Source organism: Symphodus melops, assembly GCF_947650265.1.
Source record: "Symphodus melops genome assembly, chromosome: 12".
Lineage (NCBI taxonomy): Eukaryota > Metazoa > Chordata > Actinopteri > Labriformes > Labridae > Symphodus > Symphodus melops.
Window position 1 is genome coordinate 10,408,540 of NC_136702.1, and position 21,567 is coordinate 10,430,106.

Below are 21,567 nucleotides of genomic sequence, written 5' to 3' on the forward strand. Positions count from 1 at the left end.
TTTTGCAGTTGAATACTATTGTAGTTGGTATTTTTGGGTTATTTTGCTTTACTTGTAAAATCCTTTTACCTCATTGAAACAGCCCAAATCACTTTATTTCAAGGGTTTAAGGGCCAAAAAAGTCCAATACTGTAAAAACATGTCATCCTTTTAGCCAACAAGGTATGTATCTGAAGAACTATTTTGTCATGCATCCCACTTTGTTGTGATCCTGAGACAGATTTGAAAAAGAAAAGGTCCTGAATTAATATGCATCACAAGGGCTACGCAACAAATCTCAATTTCTTTGCTATCACAATAAACACATCCCAAAAGTCAGAATGTATCACAAGCAATATAAAAATGTTGTCATGGTAAAACAGCAACATCTTCTCATGTAGAATGTACACATTTGACCTGATTGATGAATGTTGTGATCTCATTTTGAAAGATTCAGATGAGGCTCAAGTTAGCTATCAGATCATCAGATTCCACATAAAGTCTCTGAAAATGTACACTCCTATTTGAACACTTGACTGCATATCACTGACATATCTGCCTCAAGCAGGAGTGTTCTATGCAAGACTGAAGATACTGTACTGCTTTCAAAAGTTTGAACAAGCAGGTATAATGTAACAGTTAAAGACAGCAGTGTGACAGACCAACTATCATGGACTCAATCAAACATTTGTGGACACTTCCTTTACTCACTTTCATCATTACTCTTGATCGGCTGGCGTCTGTGAAGCTTCTCGTCTCCCATACTGAACTGTCGCAGAAGGACTTTGTGCTGTGAGTAAAAAACACATCATCTCCGTCATCATCTTTTTTTTTTAACATAACAGTAATACCCTCACATGGACTTTAATATGGAAATATATATATATATATATATATGTTCACCTTTTTTTTTGATACTCTGGCATCTTCAGAGCTACAACAAAAAATAGAAAAAAACACTTACTACAAAGTTGTGCATATTGTCTACCATTAGAAACCTAAAGGGAAATCATCACTAGGATGTTGCAAACCTTTGGATGTGATGTAATTTGCCAAACATACTGTACGCCTTGACTGTTGTAAATGTGCTATATAAAAAAAGTTAACTTGACTTGACTTTAGACTTGTATGCGCATCCAGGAGGATCATGGTGTTTACAAACTATAAACAACAAAGAGACAGCCATTTTCAAGATTTAAATGTATCTTTCTGACAACCCCAAAAACTTACTTCTGCTTTACAATCCTCTCCAGCTCTGCTAGTTGGTCCCTGAGTGCTGAAATCACTTTGGCATCATGAGAAACAGCCACAAGAAACTCCTGCAAAACACAACAAGCCCTGGATAAACACAAGTATTGTACTAACTGTCATTCATGATTTGGTTTAACTGATGTTAGGCTTTAGATTAACATCTGGAATCACATAACAGAAACACATCACAGAACAAACATGAACATTTGGTCAGTGTTATTCTGCCTATGAATCCCTTAAGGTCTGATGTAATTGTTTTGGGTTTTTTTAAATCTAAATATGAAAAAAGAAGTAACTCAATCTCAAATTAGCTGAAGGAATCATTGTCTCTTCAAGTTAAGTTTTACTCCCTCTATTTCCTTTAAGTGAGAAGAATTCATGAACATAGGGTCATGCTGCAATCAGCCTCTTGTGGCCACAATGGGTATTACAACAACAAACAATTGTTTTTACGTCTGTCAGAACTTTTTTGTCAACTCTTTGTCCCAGACAAAGAGCAATCACTGAACATGGAATTTTTATCCCATATACTTTTTTTTTTAATATTTTGCAAGTTGTTAAATTAATAAAACACACAAAAACGTACACATGAATGGAAAGAAGAGGACTCAGAAAGATTATAAAAGGAACAAAGAAGAGAAAAACAGAGCAGAGAATGATGTTTTTTTTCTCTAACTTGCCTTTAGGGCTTCTGTTGATTTAATTAATTTATTGTACAGTTATTGTTATTTTATTACTGAACATGTATTAGTAGATAGAACAGCTGTTTTATTGTTTCTTATATGTGTAGGCTGACCTCGAGGAAGGCCACCGACATGTCCTCCTCCTGTAGGTGATCTCCATGTACTGCAGCCCACTGCATTACCAGTCGAATCACCCTGCGCTTGTTGTTGAGTGTGTAGTCCAGTTTCTCCTGTTCAGATCCCTGCAGGGCCTGGGCGTGGTAGGTGCACAGCAGTTAAAGATGTTTCTTTTTTTTAATCAAGTAGAGCAGAGTAGTTATCGGTGTGTGAAGGTACATTTAACCACATTGGGTAACACAGCGCTGAAAGGATATTGGGCCATCAACACTGGACACAGTTGAGTGTTTGGGATGAAGACACAGTGCACGAGGACAAAGTCATCTAAGGCTGCGTCTGTGACAGAATAAAAGAGAGAGGAGGTGAAACCAGCATTAGAGTAGATCCAATATTGTCCCCCAGAGTCAACAGGCCTTGATCCACATGGCCCTGCGTCTGTCACCTCTGAAGGCCAAATGAAAACCATATGTATCCACACAAGCGGGAGTAATTAGATGAGCTCTATGATGTGTGGCTAATTATAGATGAGAACAAATGAACAGTGCAGAGAGGCCGGCACAGGACAGAGGGTAGAAACAGTGAGCAACAGAGAGGATGAACAGACTGCAGAGAAGGAACCGCTTCATAATAAATGATCATCGTATTGATAGATTGCATTACAAGGCACTAATTTGGCCCAGTGGATGTTGCATGCCTAGCAGTACCTGACTCTGTGAATTGAGAATCCAATCTCATCATTTCGAGGAGGTGCTCCAAAATCTTCTCTGGGGTCCCCGACATTACCTTGTATCTGCAGCGACACAGAAGAAAACACACCCTTCACTAATCAAGAAACACTGGCTATTAATGCTTAATGACACGGCTCTGGCCCTCCACTGATTTGTGTTGAACTCGAACGTGTGTCTGTGATTGCTTCATTTGATAACAACCCTTGCTACAATCATAGAGTTCTTGGCCGGCTGAAGATGAAAGGAGAGTCTCGTCTGAGAGCTATCAGAGAAGCGATAAAATAAATACATTTTAAAAAGCAGGGTCATCTTCTGCGTGGAGGAGGATCAACACAATCCAGGCACGGTTGTTTTCATTACTTGATAACAGCATCACAAGAGGAGGCGATACACAAGCCGTGATGCGTCTCTCCCACTCAGGAGGGAGAACGCAGTCCTGACACTCTCATGTGTGAGGAGCGGAGTTGATTAGAGGGCGACCCCAAACGAGTAATTGTGACTTGCCAGGCCTTCTTTTCCCACTAGGAGCAAGGGCCATCATTACCATTAATGTGTCTCCCTGTATTACAGCAGTGACAGATGCTTCTATTAAGGAAACTCTTCTCAGCAACAGTACTGCATTGGATTTATCGGTGCTCAGCTGCATACACTGTTGGGAAACATTTCATTCTCGTGGCGACGTGGAATGACAGAGTCCAGCACTCAGAATGCTGCTGATGGCACTTTAGGGTTTTTAAGGATAACACTGAGATTAAAAAAGCACACATTAAAAATTGTAAATCAACAAAGATCAATGTAACCTTCCTCTCTACATTAGATCTCCCAAAACATAAAATTCCATATCAAATAATCAAATTGTTCGCTGGTTGACATTTCCCTACATTTAGAGAGATGATTATGGAAATTATAGTTAATTTTAAGTCAATCCTTCCTAAAAACAATGTGTATAAATTAGAAAAAAAAACAATCAGGATCATTCATAGCAAGAGAGAGCTCACACTAAGAAATAATTTCTGAGCTCACTACTGATTAAACTGGTTAGATCTGATCAATTTAAAAATTGTGTTATTCTTCCTGTTTGATGTCATTACCTTATAAACGATTAACCTTAAGAGATACTGGAGAAAATATCATTTCATGTTACATTCCTCACATTAACTCGACATCAAAACAAATACGCTTCCATTTATCGAATAAAATGTCACGACATGTTGTTGTGTAATCAATCGACAATTCAAATCTATTTATGTGAAAAAGATATTAGTTTAGTATGAATGAGAAGAAAAACACAGGAGGGTCAGATTTTGGCAAGACAAAAGTTGTGTTGCCTGCAGAGAGTAATGTGAAAATGGAACAATCATTGAGTATTAAAATACAAAAATATATTTAATAGCTATATTTAATTGCTGTGAGATCCATATCTAATATCTTGTATGGCTTCCATGAGCTTGAAGGACTGCATCCATGCGGTTCGACAATGATTCATACAATTTATTGATGAAGCAAAGAAAGCAGTCCCACATGCCCCTCAGAGTTCATCAAGATTCTTTGGTTTCGTCTTCCATGCTTTCCTTTTCATTTTACCCCAGACATGCTCAATGATGTTCATGTCTGGTGACTGGGCTGGCCAGTCCTGGAGAACCTTGATCTTTTTCGCCTTTAGGAAATTTGATGTAGAGATGGAAGTATGCGATGGAGCACCACCCTGCTGCAAAATTTGACCCCTTTTATAGTTGGGAATGTAAGAGGCAGCTAATACTTCTTGATATTTAAGACTACTGATATTGCCTTCCACCCTGCAAATCTCTCGCACACCCCCACACTGGATGTAACCCCAGACTGTGATTTTTCCGCCACCAAACTTAATTGTTTTCTGGGTGAATCTCGGATCTATGCAGGCTCCAGTAGGTCTCCTGCAATACTGTATTGCAAGAGACCTACTACTGGAGCCTGCATAGATCTGGGGATCTGTTTGTGTCAAAGTGTGTGGCGGTACAAACACTGCAACACACAGTACCAAAACTATCCTTGAATGTTGGGGAAATGGTTTGAGAGGGAATACTTACTTAAAGTGTGAGGAGGAGGCTCCATTGCCGGAGGTTGGACTGCTGCTGAGACTTTTCTCTAACACCAGAACATCCTGACCATGCTCCTTCAGACGCACTGTGTTGGCCTCTACATCCTACACACAAACACACAATACATAAACAGTTAGCACACAACTACACAAACTTAAACAAGCAGAAGTTTTAAACAATGTTAATTTTATGCAATAATGAAAAAAAAAATAGTCCTAGCAAAAAGCCTCGCCTCGCCGTGATAGTTCAAAAATAATGGGATTTATTGAAACAGAACCACCAAACATTGTTACACAGTCGTTCTTAATTATAACTGTGACGTTTCAAAAATTTAAAAAAATTAATAATTAGTCACTTTGAACTTCTACAATAAAGGCAAAAATATCCAAAAACAAATCATACGCAAATTGATTTTAGTCGGAGAAGAAGAACAAATTATTATTATTATTATTATAATATTGGTAACAACTTAAGATGTAGAGGAGTAGGAGTATATGAAGGATAAAACAAGGTTCCAGCAATTTTGAGCAAATGTTTTCCTATTTTATTTTCATTTCCAGAAATGAGTCAGAATGGACTCTCTGTTCCCAGCTGTAGCTTTTCTTCAGCCTGAACGTGATAGCACAGCTCAATCAGATGGGAGATTTCAAAACATTTTTTTTCTGTTCAAACTTTATTAATTTCGCTTGTGCCTATGATCAAATTTTAATTTGCATTGGATAACAAATCCAAAGGCTGCAGAGTTCTGGAGTAAAACAACTTTTAAGGCTGCATTGCTGTGTTTTTCCAACAGAGGGCAATATTATGTTTTATACTTTTCTTGCTGTAAGAGACTCTGTGGATGACACACAGAAACAAACCCTCAGAATCCTGTTGAAGTCCTCCTTGTCTACTCTCAGGAAGTGACAGTTGTCCTCTCGGAGGACAATGGAGGCAGCGCGGGGGGCGTCGTTAACCAGAGCAAGCTTCCCAAAGTCATCTCCTTCATGAAGAGTGCAAACAACACCCTGTGTGACACAGATCAGTTACTTGTACAGTGTATAATAACAAGGAAATGCTGTTTTTTAAGCTGTGCTATGATCAAGAGAAATACTTACTTTTCCATAGATGACAACATTGACTGATCCTTTCAGAATAATGTACCATGATGTGCCCTCCTCCCCCTGACTGAACACTGAAGACAAAAGACACAAAATGTTGACCATATGATTGTTGATTTGTTGGATATATTCTGAATTTGAGTGATGAATCAAACAGTTCAGTGTCTGTTTCTTTAACATTATATGTCACACGACTTACACACAGTTCCTGACTTTGCATGGGACTCAAAGATCAGCACTCCTGCAAGTTCTCTCTTTACCTGTGAAAGCAGGAGGGACACATTTTTTAGGACAAGAAAATCCGAAAATCAACACAAATTCTTTGAACTTAGAAGTGCAACAAGAAACTAAAAAGTCAACGTGTAACATTTCCGCCTGTCAATACCCTGCTTGTGTAAAACAGTTTGTCCTGAAAATGAATGTCAGCATAATTATTTTTTTTAAAAGCTTGTTTTTTTTTTTTACTTTGATTGATAGCAAGCAGAAAAAATGACTTGTAACTTTAACGAATAAATTGAGAAGAGAAAAAACATAGAGGCGGGTGTGCAGCTGGCATGCATGCATCTTTTTTTTTCCTGCCTATTGTCTCTCTGCTCTTAAATGTGCCATTAGCCATTCATGGTTGTTACTGCCAAAATGTGGATGTTCGCATAGAGACAACAGAGTTTAAATGGCCATGTAAGACATTGGACATGTACTTACAGTGGTGGATAGGTGAGACAAAGCCTTTATATGTAGCAGCTCTTCATAAATTATCTCCAAATCATCTGCTGACCTTTCAGAAGGACTAGAAAACAGGAAATAAGGAGATATAGACTTAACACAATCACAGAAATACACTTTATTGAACATTGCTTTGAAAAGAGCCTCACTGTTTCCTGAGAATCATTCTCATGTGGGCGTCAGGTCCGATCTGTGAGAGGAGGAGCAAGGTGTCCTGCAGCTCCTCTTGGCTTTCCCTCCTCTCCTCCTCGTTGGGAAAAGGAGCATCTTCCTGCTCGTCATCGAGGAAGCGGTAGAAAAGGTATTTGTCCTGGAAGGCAAGCTCCTGGTCCACTGAATCACGGCAACACAAAACAAGACGGCGGGGCTTGAACTGAGCTGTCTCTGCTTAGCACAGATGTGTGAGCAGACACAGACGTCACACAGAGTCTCACCATGGTTGAGAACACCCTCTTCCAGCAACACCTGCCACATACCCACAGCCTGAATACGAGAGTGGATACATGAGCTCTGCTGCAACTGCCAGTCGACCAACTCGGTTCCCACACAGCACTGCCTGGAAGATACACAAGCCAAAATCACATCTCATACTGTACAAGCATGTGGACTAACTATAAAAGCATCTTGCCCTTTTGAACTGACTGCAACTTTGATGTAGCAAGTTAACAGAAAAAATATGCAAGGTTCAAATGTTTGATGCTTAAGGGGTTTTTGTGCATGTTTTATTCTACTTTTGTTTTGCTTATTTTTGATCTCAACCTACTGGTAAAAGATACCTTTACAGTGTAGCAGTTAAAGCCCCAGAATTAAGCCAAAAATAAGAACTTGTTTGCTTTGTATAGTAAATAAATCTGAATTTAATTGTTTTTTACATGATGCACCATTGTGTTGTTGGCCGCTCTTGAAAGCTTTACACAATCATTTCTGTATTATAACAATGTTTTCATGCGTGTATGTTTTCTTTACCTTTTTGTTTATGCAGATCTTTGACGGTACCTCTAGATGAGCCAATTAAGTATTTTTAATTGAGCTGAACTAAATTAAATAATGCAATCTTCGACACACTAACCTGTACGTCTTTAAGTGGTACTTCCTGTCTCGGATCATATGCGGTGCCCTGGAGAGGATGGCATTACGGAGGATCTTCCCCGCCTGCAGGATCTTCTCAGAGGGAACCTGCACGGTAATAATCCAGTTAAAACTAAATACCAACAGAGCCCTTATGAATACCTGCCACACTAACAGGCCATGATTGGTCCCTTTATAGAAAAGGTTGTTGAGTTTACTACCTGAGAAATGCATTTAAGGTGGGGTTTGGCTGGACTTTCAATTAATGATTTCTGGAAAATGAAATGAAAGAAAATATGAGAGGAGCTGAAATAAAACACATAGAGCACGAGGATGATTGGAACATTTTGAAAGGATACAAAACTCAACATCAAGGAAATTGGCAGGAGAAATGGCAGGTTTGATGTTGAAGAAGATGACACACATTAGGGGAACAACGTGTCTCATCAAATAGAAAATGTTTTTTCCTCTCACTCCGTCTTCCTCACTACTCACAGTCAACATGATGTGTTTATTAGCTGTACGTTTAAAGGGAACTTATGGCTTTCTTTATTGATTCTCAGTTACAATAATAGTCTGTTACCAGAGTCTTGACTGATGGTTAAATGGAACACGGAAGTGAAGTGTTTTTTTCCCTGCTGGGACCACAGGGTGGGCTGCCGGGCTGTGACATTTAAAATGCATTCTGCATACTTCAGAGAGCAGCAGCACAACTCATGCATTTCTGTGAAGGCTTTAAAGTTCATTATTTATTCAGAAGAAAATGAGTCCACTCAGTGCTCACATTTCTACTCAGAGTGGGATTTCCCACTTATTATTTATATATGTTAAAATAAGTTTATTTTAAATATTTTTTTTATATTACAAGAATGAAGGCGTTTTTTTTTTTTGTTGTTTTTTTTACGTAACAGAACAATCTAAAAGCACAGGGCCCCATAAATCTGCTGGAGTGCCATGTTATCAAACCAGAAGTCAGGAAACGGAGACAGGAGGAGAAAGGTGGGACAGGAACTGTTATGGATGGAGACAACGACACTGTTTATATTTAGACCAACTTTAAACAAACTTCACATTCCAAACTTATTTCAATCCTCTGCTGGAGATGTGCGTAAAAAGTAGAGGATGCGGCAACGTCAGGAAATAGAAGCAGGTATTGAGTTATGGAGTTGGATTGACTGTTCACTTACAGTAACACAACCTCTGGACAGGAACCAGGTCAATGAACCAGCATTGTCTCACACACGCAGCCTTAGGCAGTCTTTCAAAACTCCTGTCAACACTAAATCATATCAATGTTTCATGTGTGTCTGGAAATCATACCTTATTCTGGTGTTTGGAGACTGAAACAAATGAGTTGTTGCTTATGTTCTCTTTGTCCGGCATTCCTGGGAGGAAGAAAAAAAAAGATTGAGTGTATTTAAAAAGTCTGTGACAGATTACTAACAAAAGAGTTCTATATTTTCTTTTTAAAACATCAAATACAGAGCTCTTGAAAGTCTGCATCTTAAATACTGTGTATTAGTTATTCATGTATCATCCAGAGCATGGTCTGATCATTAAATTCTGGGGGCACAATTATTTCTGGTTAGATGGCACATCATGTGTGGCAAAACATCGTCAATCATCATTCTGATCGGGGATTTTTACTCATACATTTTTAAAGTTGTTGTCTTTTTCTGTAAATGTTTATCCTATTTTCAATTCTTGTTTCATTTTCAATCAAACCATGGGCCTCAAAGTGCACTACTTCTCTTAGAGAGTATTGCCACTAATATATACAAAATGGTACTCTCCCCTTCAATAAAGATGCTGTGAGATACTAGTTTTCTGGATTTTCTGGATGTTACTGTAAGGAGCGGCACATTGATGTAATTACAATGTTTTGATTCCATGCATCAGTCCTGCAGAGGGGATGTACAGAGGGGTGTGGTTATTGTTCCCTGTTTGGAGCTTTGAGTTTGTCCTGTCCCCCCCCCCCCAGGACAAATAATATAATCAGTCAGAGCTGCTTTGTTACAATTGTATCTGCAGGGGAAAACAGAGCTATTCTTAGAGTGGCCTCTCAGAATGCTGATACCATAAAAACAGATACCCAATCCATACAATACTTGACTTGAAAATGTAACATTATCCTGGAGGCTAAACATCCAGAAATACACTTTTTACAGTCTTTGTAAAAGTTCTCTGCTGTTAACGTTTCTTTGTAATTTAATTTATGTGCGCTTTCACACCACAACCACTTACATTTGTATAAAGTCATGTTCTGTGTTCAGTTTTCCTGTTGGACATTGTTGTATAAGGGTTGTATGAATGGGATAAGTTACTTCTGATGGTCACTTTACATAGCAACCTCTGCCCTCAGTTTGTGAATGGGTAGGTGTAACATGCCGTGTAAAAGCACTTTGAGTAGTCAAGACTGGAAAAGCACGATACAAACTCATGCCCACTCATCATTTATCACCAAATAGGAGGAATCTCTTTTTTCTGTAGATTTAATTTTTTCACATTACATTTGGAATAACTTTTTTTTCTTGACACTTTTGAGCAGCACAAACAAGTTACATATAAGAATGATTCCATCACCTTCTTGAAAGGCCTTTCTTGTTTGCCAACAATTGTTTATTTACTCATCCAGCAGTTACAGACACCTTGTTTTTTTTGGTGTCATGTTTAAACCACATCATGAAGTCAGTTAATTTTCCTTTATGATCTGCGTTTGGTCCCCACCAACAATTTATGTTAAGCTACTATAACACCAACTCATTGGGTCTCCTCGGTTCTTAGCTATAAGAGCATGTTCGGTTTTAAGAGTTTTAATTAGAGATTTGTTTTGATTATTCACCTATCATTGCAATGTGTGAGATCATCACACACACACTCTGGATTGCATTTCTGGGAAATGTGGGTGTGAACCAATTTTTTATTATTTTTTTCTAAGTTAACGCAGCCATGACTGTCCATCAGTTCATGTGTGATGGTCATCTGCTGCCGATATCACACCACTTATTTAATTGTCACATCCGTTTGATCACATGAATATGAAGTCAGTGTTCAGCGTCTCTGACAGCTATCAGTGTGGATGTCAGACATGAGTCCAAAGTAAACATAATGTTTAAAAAAAGATATTTTTTTGTTTGAGTGTCAGGGCCAAGCACTAAGTACCTTCACTTTGGTTTAACAAGAAAAAAGATGAAGAAGATGTTTTCATGCTCAGTCGGAGTGGTACTGAATGCATGAATGGAGGGATAGAAAAAAATGCTGACATTAAAAGCTGAGCTACAAAAGAAAACTATTTCAAACATGTTTAATTTATTTGACAGCAGTAAGAACCACAAGGCTGCTGTCGATGCACTGTATAGCAGAATACATCAGCCTCCAGCTGCTTCATGCTTGTATGATTACAATCAGGTGTATTCATGCATGGAGTCGATACTGTAAATCCCTGAAGTACTGTACTGTATATTGCGTAAAAAACACTCGGCTCTTACAGTGCTGCACGTAACAGCAAAGCACAATCATCAACTTTTAAACGCACCTAAAAATACTCCAGCAGTGAAAACCACAGCCAAGTTTAGTTTAAGATCGCGAGTCTTTAAAAAAAAAAAAAAGAGCTCTTTGTTGGGAACAGAAAAAGAGTGTCACTTTATTTACAATGTATCCATCATTTATGGGACAAAAGAATAACAATCAATCCTCTGACAGTCAGCCAACTGACTCTGGATTTCTCCTCTGCCCACTGCTGTTCATCATTTTTATGGTACATGACTTTGAAGAAAGTTAAGTGCTCTGTATAAGCAAAGCTAAGTCTATATTGAGTTAACTCCCAACAGTAACGCATATTAAAGTATCAGGCTTTATCACATCAGACGAGATCTAATAAGGAGTTAGGCAGGAAAAAACACGTCAAATATTCTTAAAATAGGATTGTGTGTTGTGTGTATTAAACTACATAAACAATATAAGACAGTACTCAGTAAATCTGTCTTAAAGTTACTGTGATATCAAATATCAATCAATGTTAAATAGATTAAAATGTATTAACAACCTGTATCTTTTGATGTGTGTTATAACCAATCACAGAAGCTTTGATTTCTGAATAGAATGTTTCTTGCGCGTGACAACAGTAAAACCAATAATCAGAAACTGAAGGCAACTTACTGTCAGCACCACTTTCCATGGCACCATAGGGTGGGGTGAGCAGTCCAGCCATGCACTGATGATATCTCTATAAAAAAAGAACACAAATAAACAGATCAGTCATGACAGCTGAAAGGTAGCATAGCAGAGTGAGTAGCAGTTTTAAGATTTGGTAAAGCATGGTAAAACGGCACATGCATTATATCATAACTGCAGCCTGCAGCGTCAAAGATGTTATGTAATGAACGCCATACTGCACCCATGTACTCTTGTAAATGTCATGTTTTCCTTTCATGATGCTATAGGAAGAGGTCAATCCAACCATGGCCAATGAGCCATAAAAAAATACTGCATCACAACATCATTGGTTGAATCTGAATACGATAAGACCACTACGAATGAAGAACAATTTCCCAGCTGAAGAAAAAAAAAAATGCGTCCAGTGATGAAAATAGACTCACTCCACCATAAAAAAAAAAATCCTGTGGTGCTGTGTTTATTTTGTTTGATTTTTTTCCACTATGGTTTATTAAGTCAAATCAGTCCAATTTAAAAAGGCATGTGCTCCAGGTATACAGGATAACAGTGAAAGGGAAAGTTAAAGCACCACTGTTAGGCTGGGTTGAATAATAGCTAATAAGCTATAAACTAGCTATTCAAAATGAAGTTAGCTCATAGCTAATAGACTCATAGCAGTGTTTAATAAGCATTGGTTTAGCATTATGCTAGCTGCAAAATGCATCAAAATAATTGCTTCTTCTCATAAAATAGAGGTTGACCTTGAGATCACTTTTATCAACCAATGCCTTACAAAATGCTTTGAATGTTAACAATTGGGCTCAAGCTGTATTTGAATTTTTGTCTGCAAAATTGTTCTTCAATTGTTTTGTTTTGTTTTTTTGACTTTCAAAGAAGTTTTAAATAATTTGTCAAGTAGAATGATGGTTGAATATTCATTTGTGGTAAAGGATAAACAAAACAAATTATGTACCAAAGCAACTACGTTTGAAGTCAATAAAAAGCTGATTTCGGACCACTTAGTCAGTGGACTATTTTCTCTAATGTCCTATCTTCTGGTCAGGGAAGACTTAATGACAGCTGGAGCTATAGAGCCATTTGCTCCTGTGTGGTAATGTGCTCTCAGAGGTCATGTTTTAAATTCAATTTCACCCTCTGAAGTCACTTAATCACTTTAGCAACCCTTAAGGGGGGAACACAGCTTGTTTCCCTGCAACAAGAAGCAAGTCAGAAAAAAAATTAATTTGCATTTACACCGATTGTTTTCTAAAATGGGGATTGTCTTACTGCTTGTTGCTCATTAAGATACTAGAAGATAAGGATAAGTGTCAAATAACATTCAGATTATAAAATGTATCTTTTGTGGAGCTGATTTTGTACACATTCGAACACCAGATTTAATTATTCAAAGTTAATGTAAGCAACAAAACTGAAGCATTCAGAGCCTTTTCAACTAGCCTATCAGTCTTTGTTGACAATTAAAGGATTTTAGGATTAGGGAGGAGCACTTAAACCGAGCAGCACATGAACAAATGAACTCAACCCCTCTGAGCCAATAAAGCTGCGCTCCCTGAGGGATTGCATCCACAGTACAGGGTGGGGGTGTTGTTTTAGAGGAGGATAAGCACTATTGTCAGGTGTGCGAAAAGCACTCAGTTTCTATTTTGTTAGTAATGATGTCTCTGACTCGTACAACACAAAATGCATTTGTATCCATATTGAGCATTGTTTTTTACAACCTCCAACTTACTAAGTGGCCGTGTGAATCAATATTTATTCTTGAAAGATTTTGAGAAATCTAGCAAATGGTCAAATGAACATTTATCAAACCAAATGTGCTAATCAGTGTGATTGGTTACTGTGTTTGATCTGTATAGAATATCATGAGTAGATTTTATGTATCAAATTGAATTGAGAAAATAAGAAGTACATTCATGAATAATTAAACTGATCATTAGCTTGTGTCCTGGTCCTGTCTTAATAATTGCCACCATTTTTAATTTGTTGAATAATGTAATGTAATTGTAATGAATGCTTCAACTTTTTTTCAAATACAGTTAATGTTTTATAAATGCATCTGTAATCCCAATCAGATATGATCATATCATCAACGTAACATGTCAGTCTGTAGAATGTTCTTTAAGACTGGAATATTTGGAATTACACCTTCATTATTATAAGGAGAAAATGTGAACCAGAAACACAATATTAACATTCATGTTTCAAACTTGATAACAGTTTGTTTGAGCCAGATGAGAAGAAAGTTTTCCCTCCCATATGTGTCCACTAAATTTGTAGGTGGAACTTGCAGTTTAGCTGGTTAGCTGGGCTAAGCTAAAACACTAAAAACAGCCAGACTGTGTCCGAAAGTTACGAAAGTTGAAAATCTCCCTCCCAGACACTCTAAAGCCATTTTTAAAACATATTAATTTGTTTAACATATACCTTCAATGAGGGCCAGGATAGATGTGTCTGGCTTCTATGTACACTTACAGAATACGAATGGTGCCTTTTGATGAGACAGGTAGACATGTAGGGAGTCTAAATCCCTTCAAATCCTCAACTCTAAGAATAAACACTCACTTAAGTCTTTGACCCTAAAGGCATCTTAAAAAGAGTGTTTCTGAAAAATTACAACTGACATCAAATGTATCACTGGCACACTGCGGACACACGACCTCATCAACATATAGCGTCCTCATTTGTTGTAGAAATGCCTCACAAGTTGGAGAACACGCATCTTAAGACTGTTTCTTACAGGAAAAAGTTCACATTTTAGATCTAAAATACATACCTTGGAACATTAGAAAAATACTTTATATTATGATTCTACGACTGCATCGGTGGTCAGTGTTGCTGTCAACTGCTTTAAAGCATGCAGAAGTAATAAGAAAGTGAAATCATCAGAATTCTACCAGACTGCTGAGGACATCATCCAAGCCTGTAGACTGATTGGTAAGCTTAATTAGAGTTTAAGCAAATTAAGAGTATTTTCTAATGACTAACAAGTAACTACATTCACTGCACAATAGACACGACATTGGTTTAACATTAACCACAATCGAAAACTCTTTGACTGCTGATTGTATTAAAATGTGTTTAGTTTTTTCTTATTTTCCTTCCTTGTCTTGTACAAAGCCTTAGTTTGATGGTATTTTTTTAATGTTTCTCAACCAATTAAATCCAATTCACATAAAAAAAAAATACTTTAAACATAAGAATCCACAAAAATCTAAGGAAATGGGCAAAATATGGATGTGCCATTTTCCAGTAGGGAAAAAAAATATGACTGTATAGTGCACACAAGAAGAGACATTTTTGAAACCATATTCACTTCAAATAGTTGAAGTAAATACTTGATTTACATGAGTGTACGTGAGTTTATATGAGCATCTCATTAATCACCACATGGTGTTTATCTTCACTTAAGAGGGGGGTTTAGAAATGTCTGCAATAACAGCTGTGCCATTCTGTTTTCCTCCAGTGAAGCTCAGTCAACTGTTGTGCATATTAGCTCTCATACACTGACTTCACTGTTCACAACAGGACAAACGCATGCACATTCTTTAACCCTGTCCTCTACCAATAATGTCCTTTTTTTTCAAAACTCCTACAACAATGTAGTCAGCTGGAAATACAAGCTGCAGCACATACTATCTACATCTCTCTTAAAATGCTTTAATTAAATGTCTACAGTCCTCTCTATGTCATGACAAGATATCATCCAAGTGCATTCTCACTTCAAGCTTCACCTCAGTCTTTCACGCTTCAGCAAGTCATTGCATTGTGTGCATCAATGTGCATGAATGCACTGCTGTATTTCGAGCATTACATAACATTCATAGTGCAAACTGCTCTCAAAGCAGTCTGTGATTATTCTGAACTCTTACAGGCACACTTCAGGCCACTGGGGGAAAACAACTGAGGGGGGAAATATTACCAAGAAATACAAATCACACCTGCTCCTTTAGAGTTATTCCCAGACAAACAGGTAGACTGAAATAATCTCAATATTATTTTTTTTAACCTCTCAATAGTCAGCCAGAAAATTTAGCAAAAACCTCTATCCACATTTTTTTCAACAATTTATGACACAGTTTTTCTGGTGCAGCTAACATTTTGGATTGTTTGTAAAGTTTGCCAAACATTACCTTAAGAAGCTACCAGAATCCAATGCAGCCTAAAAGAACTGGAGGGACCTCCAAACCATCTTATTCCTCAGTCATGGGTCATATCCAGCCTGGTCCAGCATGATCCAGCAGCCACATCAGCCTGCACGCTGCTCTGACAGCAGGCAGAGTGAGCACACTGTGTCAGTCGAGCAGAGTGCCAGTCAGCTGCTGACTTCTTCTGAGCAGCAGTTGCTAGGTGATTACTCAACTCCAGTCACTGAGCACACTAGCGAGCATGCTCCATCTCCCTCTCTCTCCTTCTCTCTCTCACACACTCTGATACACACACACACACCCATTGGCTAATCTGCACACATAATAGTAGCTGCTCAATATTAGCTGGCCCAGGAGCTAAACCAGAAAATGGTCAGCCTCAGAGGGATTCAAAGAAATGAGAAAAAGTCTTTGCATCGACTTGGAACTTTTGAGGAAGACGTTGTCCTCAAGCAGAATTTGAGAATTTTTCTTTGCGGATCCAATCCAACCCGTGAAAAGTACAGACAGAATAATCCCGCAACATCAAGTTCCTATCACTGAGCTGTTTCTTCTCAAGGACAGAGAGCAGCTGGTGTCTTATCTTTAACCTTGTGACTTATCAACGCTGCACCGACCTCCAAACATAGACATTAATCAAACGGTCACCAGTTTAGACAGTTGCCTAACTCCAATAAGTTTCATATTAAAAATGTGTCAAACTTGTCTCACGTACACCTGCTATACCTATCAACATCGTAGTCATCATATGTGTTGTGTTGTGCCTGTTCTGTTTACAGGTGGATGAGTTGTTCTGTTGTTTTTGTATTCATTGATTCTAGTGGAAGCAGCTGTTTGGCAGCCCTTTGAGTCCAAGACAAATTTTCCTAAGAGGACAATAAAGTGAATCGTATTGTACCGTTTGAAGGATCCTCACTGTGAAAATTGATGTTGAGCTGTCTGAGGTGTTTTAGATTTGGCTTTTTGCTTGATTGTTTGTTGCTGCACGTGACTTAACTATAAAGCTTTTCTTTTTTTTAGCGTGAATTTGAAGCCTGCTGAAGTATAATGTTCAGCTCAATGGGTGCCAGCCCTGTGAGGGAATTGAACTTTTTGTAATCAAAATCTGTGTACACTGTAAATGAAAATGACAGGAAGTTGTCGTTTTTTTTTTTTGGGGGGGGGGGGCTTTAAGCAGAGTAATCACACAATTAATTTGATCAATTATGAAATTATGCAATTATTTCTGACAGCACAATTCAATATGACCAAATTATTACGATATTCATTTCAATAGGTGACAACCAGTGCCACATCTTAATGACAAACAAATCACTGAACATCTTTTGATCAGTTTCATTAGCCTTACGTTGTTGATTAATTCCATATTCATTTTATCAGGCGAGGAAAAGATGGAGAAGGGGACATTTAGTTAAGCCGGCAGTTTCCAGCAGAACCTGTCTGCAAGTGTAAGGATGTAACTGAGAAACAGAGATATGGCTGAAACAAAAACGGAGCATGTGCAGATGTCTATCACTGAATCATCAACGTGTCAAACTGTGGCTTCAGACTGACAGAGCCGACCAGAAAGAGCTTCACTGCTGCAGTTTCATCAAGAGAATTTCAAGAGAAAGAATGCCTTATTTCAGATGTACATTAAGTCATTTTGAATTTGACGGAATAGAAACATGTATTGAACAGACACAAAATGTATAAAAAGAAATGAATCAAATGTATTTAAGATGTCTTTATGATGGACTGGGGCAAGCAGAGATACCGGAAAGGAAACGGATTCCAGTTTTTCCTCCAGTAATAAATTTGATTTGAAATTCATTTAGTGTTTTTATATCTTGAATTCAGTTTAGTCAGCTCATCTATGCTTTGGTTGGAACTCAAGATGCAAGTTCATCGGAGCAATAAGACCAAAAACAAAGCAAGAGAAAAACTGGTTCAGTTCCAGATGAATGATTACATTTCATCATGTTTTTCTTTACTTCACACATTACCCTGCACGGCAGAATTCATGTTTCACAAGCTTTATATGGAAACTGATCCAAAATCTGTAAAACTACTGATCGGATATTTCATCTAAAACAGATAAAACAGACTTAAATCTTAATTCATCTTTTAAGACCTGCTTTTTTTTTTTCTTTTTGACAAAATTAAAGACACACATTGAACTGATAAAAAAAAATCTAGCTTGTCAGGCTACATGTTTTATTTGCAGTTCAGAGATCAGATTCGTCAGATTGCTGATGTAACAGCTCTGTGAGCTGAGGAAATACACCAGAAATGTTTAATATAACCTTCATGCTCTTTCCGTGCATGTCCGCTGTGCACTTCCAGGACTCTGACCCTGGATCTGGCATACTATTCAGATGCTGACCCCCCCCCCCCCCAGAGGATCCATGTGCCTCCTTTTCACCCCCTCCCCTGCACCCTATCCACAGTCACCAGAGGGCACGCTGCAGCCCTGCCACTTTCTGTTCATCAGCTCTCTCCACTGGCTACCCAAAAGGCTTCTTCTATAGGCCACTGATACTCACACACCATCATCTCCCCCCCTCCATCCTCTCTCTCTCTCTCTCTCTCTCTGCTCAGCACCAAACAAATACGCCTGAAGCCTAAACATGCATGAGAAATACACATAACTTATGCTAATAAAAGCTAAAATGTGTAATTTGTCACATTTAATCCAAAATGCCACAGCTGTTGTGTAATGAGAGCAGTACTGTGCAGGCCACGTGGAGACTAAATAAAGACTATGACTATAAAGGAGACACGTTACAACCCGAAAAAGACGAGTGTTTTCACAATTAAACCGCCCATCGGAAGCACGAAACAAAGAGTAGAGTAAATTGATGATCAGGCTATCTAAGCCAGGGTCAGCATGCTTGTGCGTGCTGAGCTCGGCTCATGTCTGCGCTGTTAAACAAACAGCACACGGCTGCCTGATCCTAGCAGTTGTATCAGTCAGCAGTATAAGAAAATATCAGATTTGCGTGTAAGAGCGATGCTTTCCATGCACCAGCACAACAGTCACAAGACATGAAAGACTGATTAGATTAGATTAGATGACTGTATTGTCCACCGTGGTGGAAATTTGTCTTTGGCTTCTCTAAAATATAAAAAACACAGGACAAATTAAAACACTCCACAAAGTACAACAATAAGCAATATGAAATGAGGAAAGGGTAAGAAAACTGTTCAAGTCCTTAAAAATGTTTGGAAGAGAGCAAGAAATGGACAAATTTGTTGATTTAAAGGGAATATATTATGAAAAATCCACTTTTACCGTGTTTTCAAACATACATTTGGTTAACCTGAGTGCTTATCATCCCACAAAATTTGAAATAAATCCATCCAGTCTTTTTTGTGGGCTGCATAAGTCTTACAACACAGAGAAAAATGCTCCCTTTCATTTTTTTTTCTTAACCACAATCTATTTTGTGATGTCACAAGTTGGATTGTGGTCAAATAACAAAAATCCCCTCTTTCTCTACCCGTTGACTCCAATCCCAGCCTAGAGCAAATTTTGGGCAGGTCTGCCATTTTTATACTTACGACAGAGAAGTGATGTCTCCTGGGAAAACTTAGGAGAACTCATTGCATAGAGCCACCAAAACAGTGCATTCTTAGAGAGCTGGTTTATACAGGGTCACAAACCTCTTTTGGTGATTTGTTTATGTGATATTTTGACTAAATTACAGCACAGATGATTCATTTACACCACAGGGGACTATCTGGAAAGGTGCAAAAGGGGGATAGAATGTCCTCTTTAATAGCTGAACTGCAATAACTTAAATTATCCAGTTCATTAGGGCAATGTAGTGCTCACTATGGTGCAGTTTTGTAATAGCGCATGGCTACTGATGTTTTTTCCACGAGGACAGATCAATATGGGAGGAGGGGGAAGAGGAAGAGGAAGAAGATTAGGAGGAGGAGCATTGCTTCCCCTCTGCATAAAGCAGTCTAGGTTCTAATCTCCACGTCCTAGTTGGCATCAATCGATGCTGGGAGGTACCCCTCTGCTTCCCTGGCTTTTAGAGCCGTGAGCAATAATAACATTGATCTAATGCAGCTTTAGGTTCTTAATGCACCACAAAAGGTGTTTCAGCTTTAGTAAATACCTGTGTGAAGTACTGTAGCTAAACTATATTTATTTCCACAGCAGGAACAAACCAAGAGAGACTGGACTGGACCCACTTTTCCATAGAGTGTCTGAACAGACAGACAAAGGTTAAAGGGATTCCTGTAGTAAAAAGCAGACACTATCATTCTACAACACTTTGAGGATAATGAGGGTCATTACCAGGCTAAATAATGTTGTTTAAACTGTTGCTCCAGCATCAAGTTGTAACATACCTGCAGGTAGTGTAATGATGATCCACCAACAGGCTGATTATGTGAGTTTTAACTCGATGTGAGGCCTTTTGTTACAGCTTTAGCCAACTTTTGAGGATAAGCTAGCTTGGCAGAGGACCCTCGTACTGACACTAATGCTGGCATGGTTTTAGGCTTGAGTAAGTCTTGAATCAAAAGGAGGGTCATCTCATCTAAAGGATCTGTATGTCAATCCAAACATATGTCTGAGGAGGTTCCCCTCTAAGCATGGTTATATAGCTCAATATTGGACTAATTATTTCTGTCACATATAACTTTACTTAAAAATCCCAAATCACATGCACTTGATATTTAGTTTTGAAACTTGTTTAATAAAGTATTTTGAACAAGGGTTGGCTTTCAAATCACATTTACTGAATGAAACGTTGCAAACTAAGACACTATTTAAGTAAAGTAACACATTAACATGATACGGTAAAAACACTGTTGGCACAGTTTGATACAGCCCTGGGGGAAGTGAGATGGAAAAGATGTCACAAGATAAAAAGTTATTCTGCCAAAGACGTCAACAAAACAGAATGACAAATATATAGTACACCAAAGTAGCACGCAGTGAACACACATACACTGACTATATGATTGAAGAGTTGTTTCCTCTTCAAACAAAGAATAAAAACCCTGCCAGGTAAATTCCCAAAGAGGCAGCCCCATATTATTCCGAGCCAAGAAGACAACTTAACACAGTTACTTTACAGTCTGTCAAAACATCAAAAAATAACCAAAGCCAGGGGATCAAAGAAACAGACACGACAACCTGAGTGTAGAATGAGAAACCAATACATCCACCTCACAAACCTGAATGGGGAAGTCACTCCAGGACGGAGGCTAAAAGTGAAGCCTTGTAGTACTTCCACTTGATGGTCAGCAAGTATCCAGTTACACTGCTGCTGGGCTGAACCCTGACACAGACACATGCGAGGTTCAACATTTACAAGCCCCTCATGCCCTTCAGTCCCAGAGGAAATGGGCAGTCTTTCTCTCCCAGTGAACCAGCCCATAGTGGTGTCCTGCAGGAGAGGGGCCCCTACACAGCATGACACCCACCACCTAACATGCTAGAGAGTCTTTAGTTTCATGTGAGAGAGTTATATTTATTGTCTCAATCATGTAGTATGTATTAGTTAGATTATTAGAGA

General features: G+C 38.4%; 1 protein-coding gene across 2 annotated transcripts in view; it reads right to left on the reverse strand.

Annotated features, from left to right (window-relative positions):
• Positions 1–21,567, reverse strand: part of rapgef4a (Rap guanine nucleotide exchange factor 4a) — a 30,367-nt gene that overhangs the window by 3,803 nt on the left and 4,997 nt on the right. Inside the window, exons 5-21 of one of the 2 annotated variants that reach the window (XM_079358171.1) lie at positions 11,886–11,952; positions 9,048–9,112; positions 7,949–7,999; positions 7,729–7,835; positions 7,094–7,215; positions 6,809–6,992; positions 6,639–6,723; positions 6,136–6,196; positions 5,934–6,010; positions 5,697–5,843; positions 4,825–4,940; positions 2,735–2,820; positions 2,272–2,366; positions 2,027–2,164; positions 1,210–1,298; positions 883–913; positions 691–769 (exon numbers count right to left, since the gene is read on the reverse strand). In XM_079358171.1, coding sequence (XP_079214297.1) covers positions 691–769; positions 883–913; positions 1,210–1,298; positions 2,027–2,164; positions 2,272–2,366; positions 2,735–2,820; positions 4,825–4,940; positions 5,697–5,843; positions 5,934–6,010; positions 6,136–6,196; positions 6,639–6,723; positions 6,809–6,992; positions 7,094–7,215; positions 7,729–7,835; positions 7,949–7,999; positions 9,048–9,112; positions 11,886–11,952 — 1,600 coding nt within the window. Of the gene's footprint in view, positions 1–690; positions 770–882; positions 914–1,209; positions 1,299–2,026; positions 2,367–2,734; positions 2,821–4,824; positions 4,941–5,696; positions 5,844–5,933; positions 6,011–6,135; positions 6,197–6,638; positions 6,724–6,808; positions 6,993–7,093; positions 7,216–7,728; positions 7,836–7,948; positions 8,000–9,047; positions 9,113–11,885; positions 11,953–21,567 lie in introns of those variants that run through there. The other variant, XM_079358170.1, reaches the window with a different exon arrangement.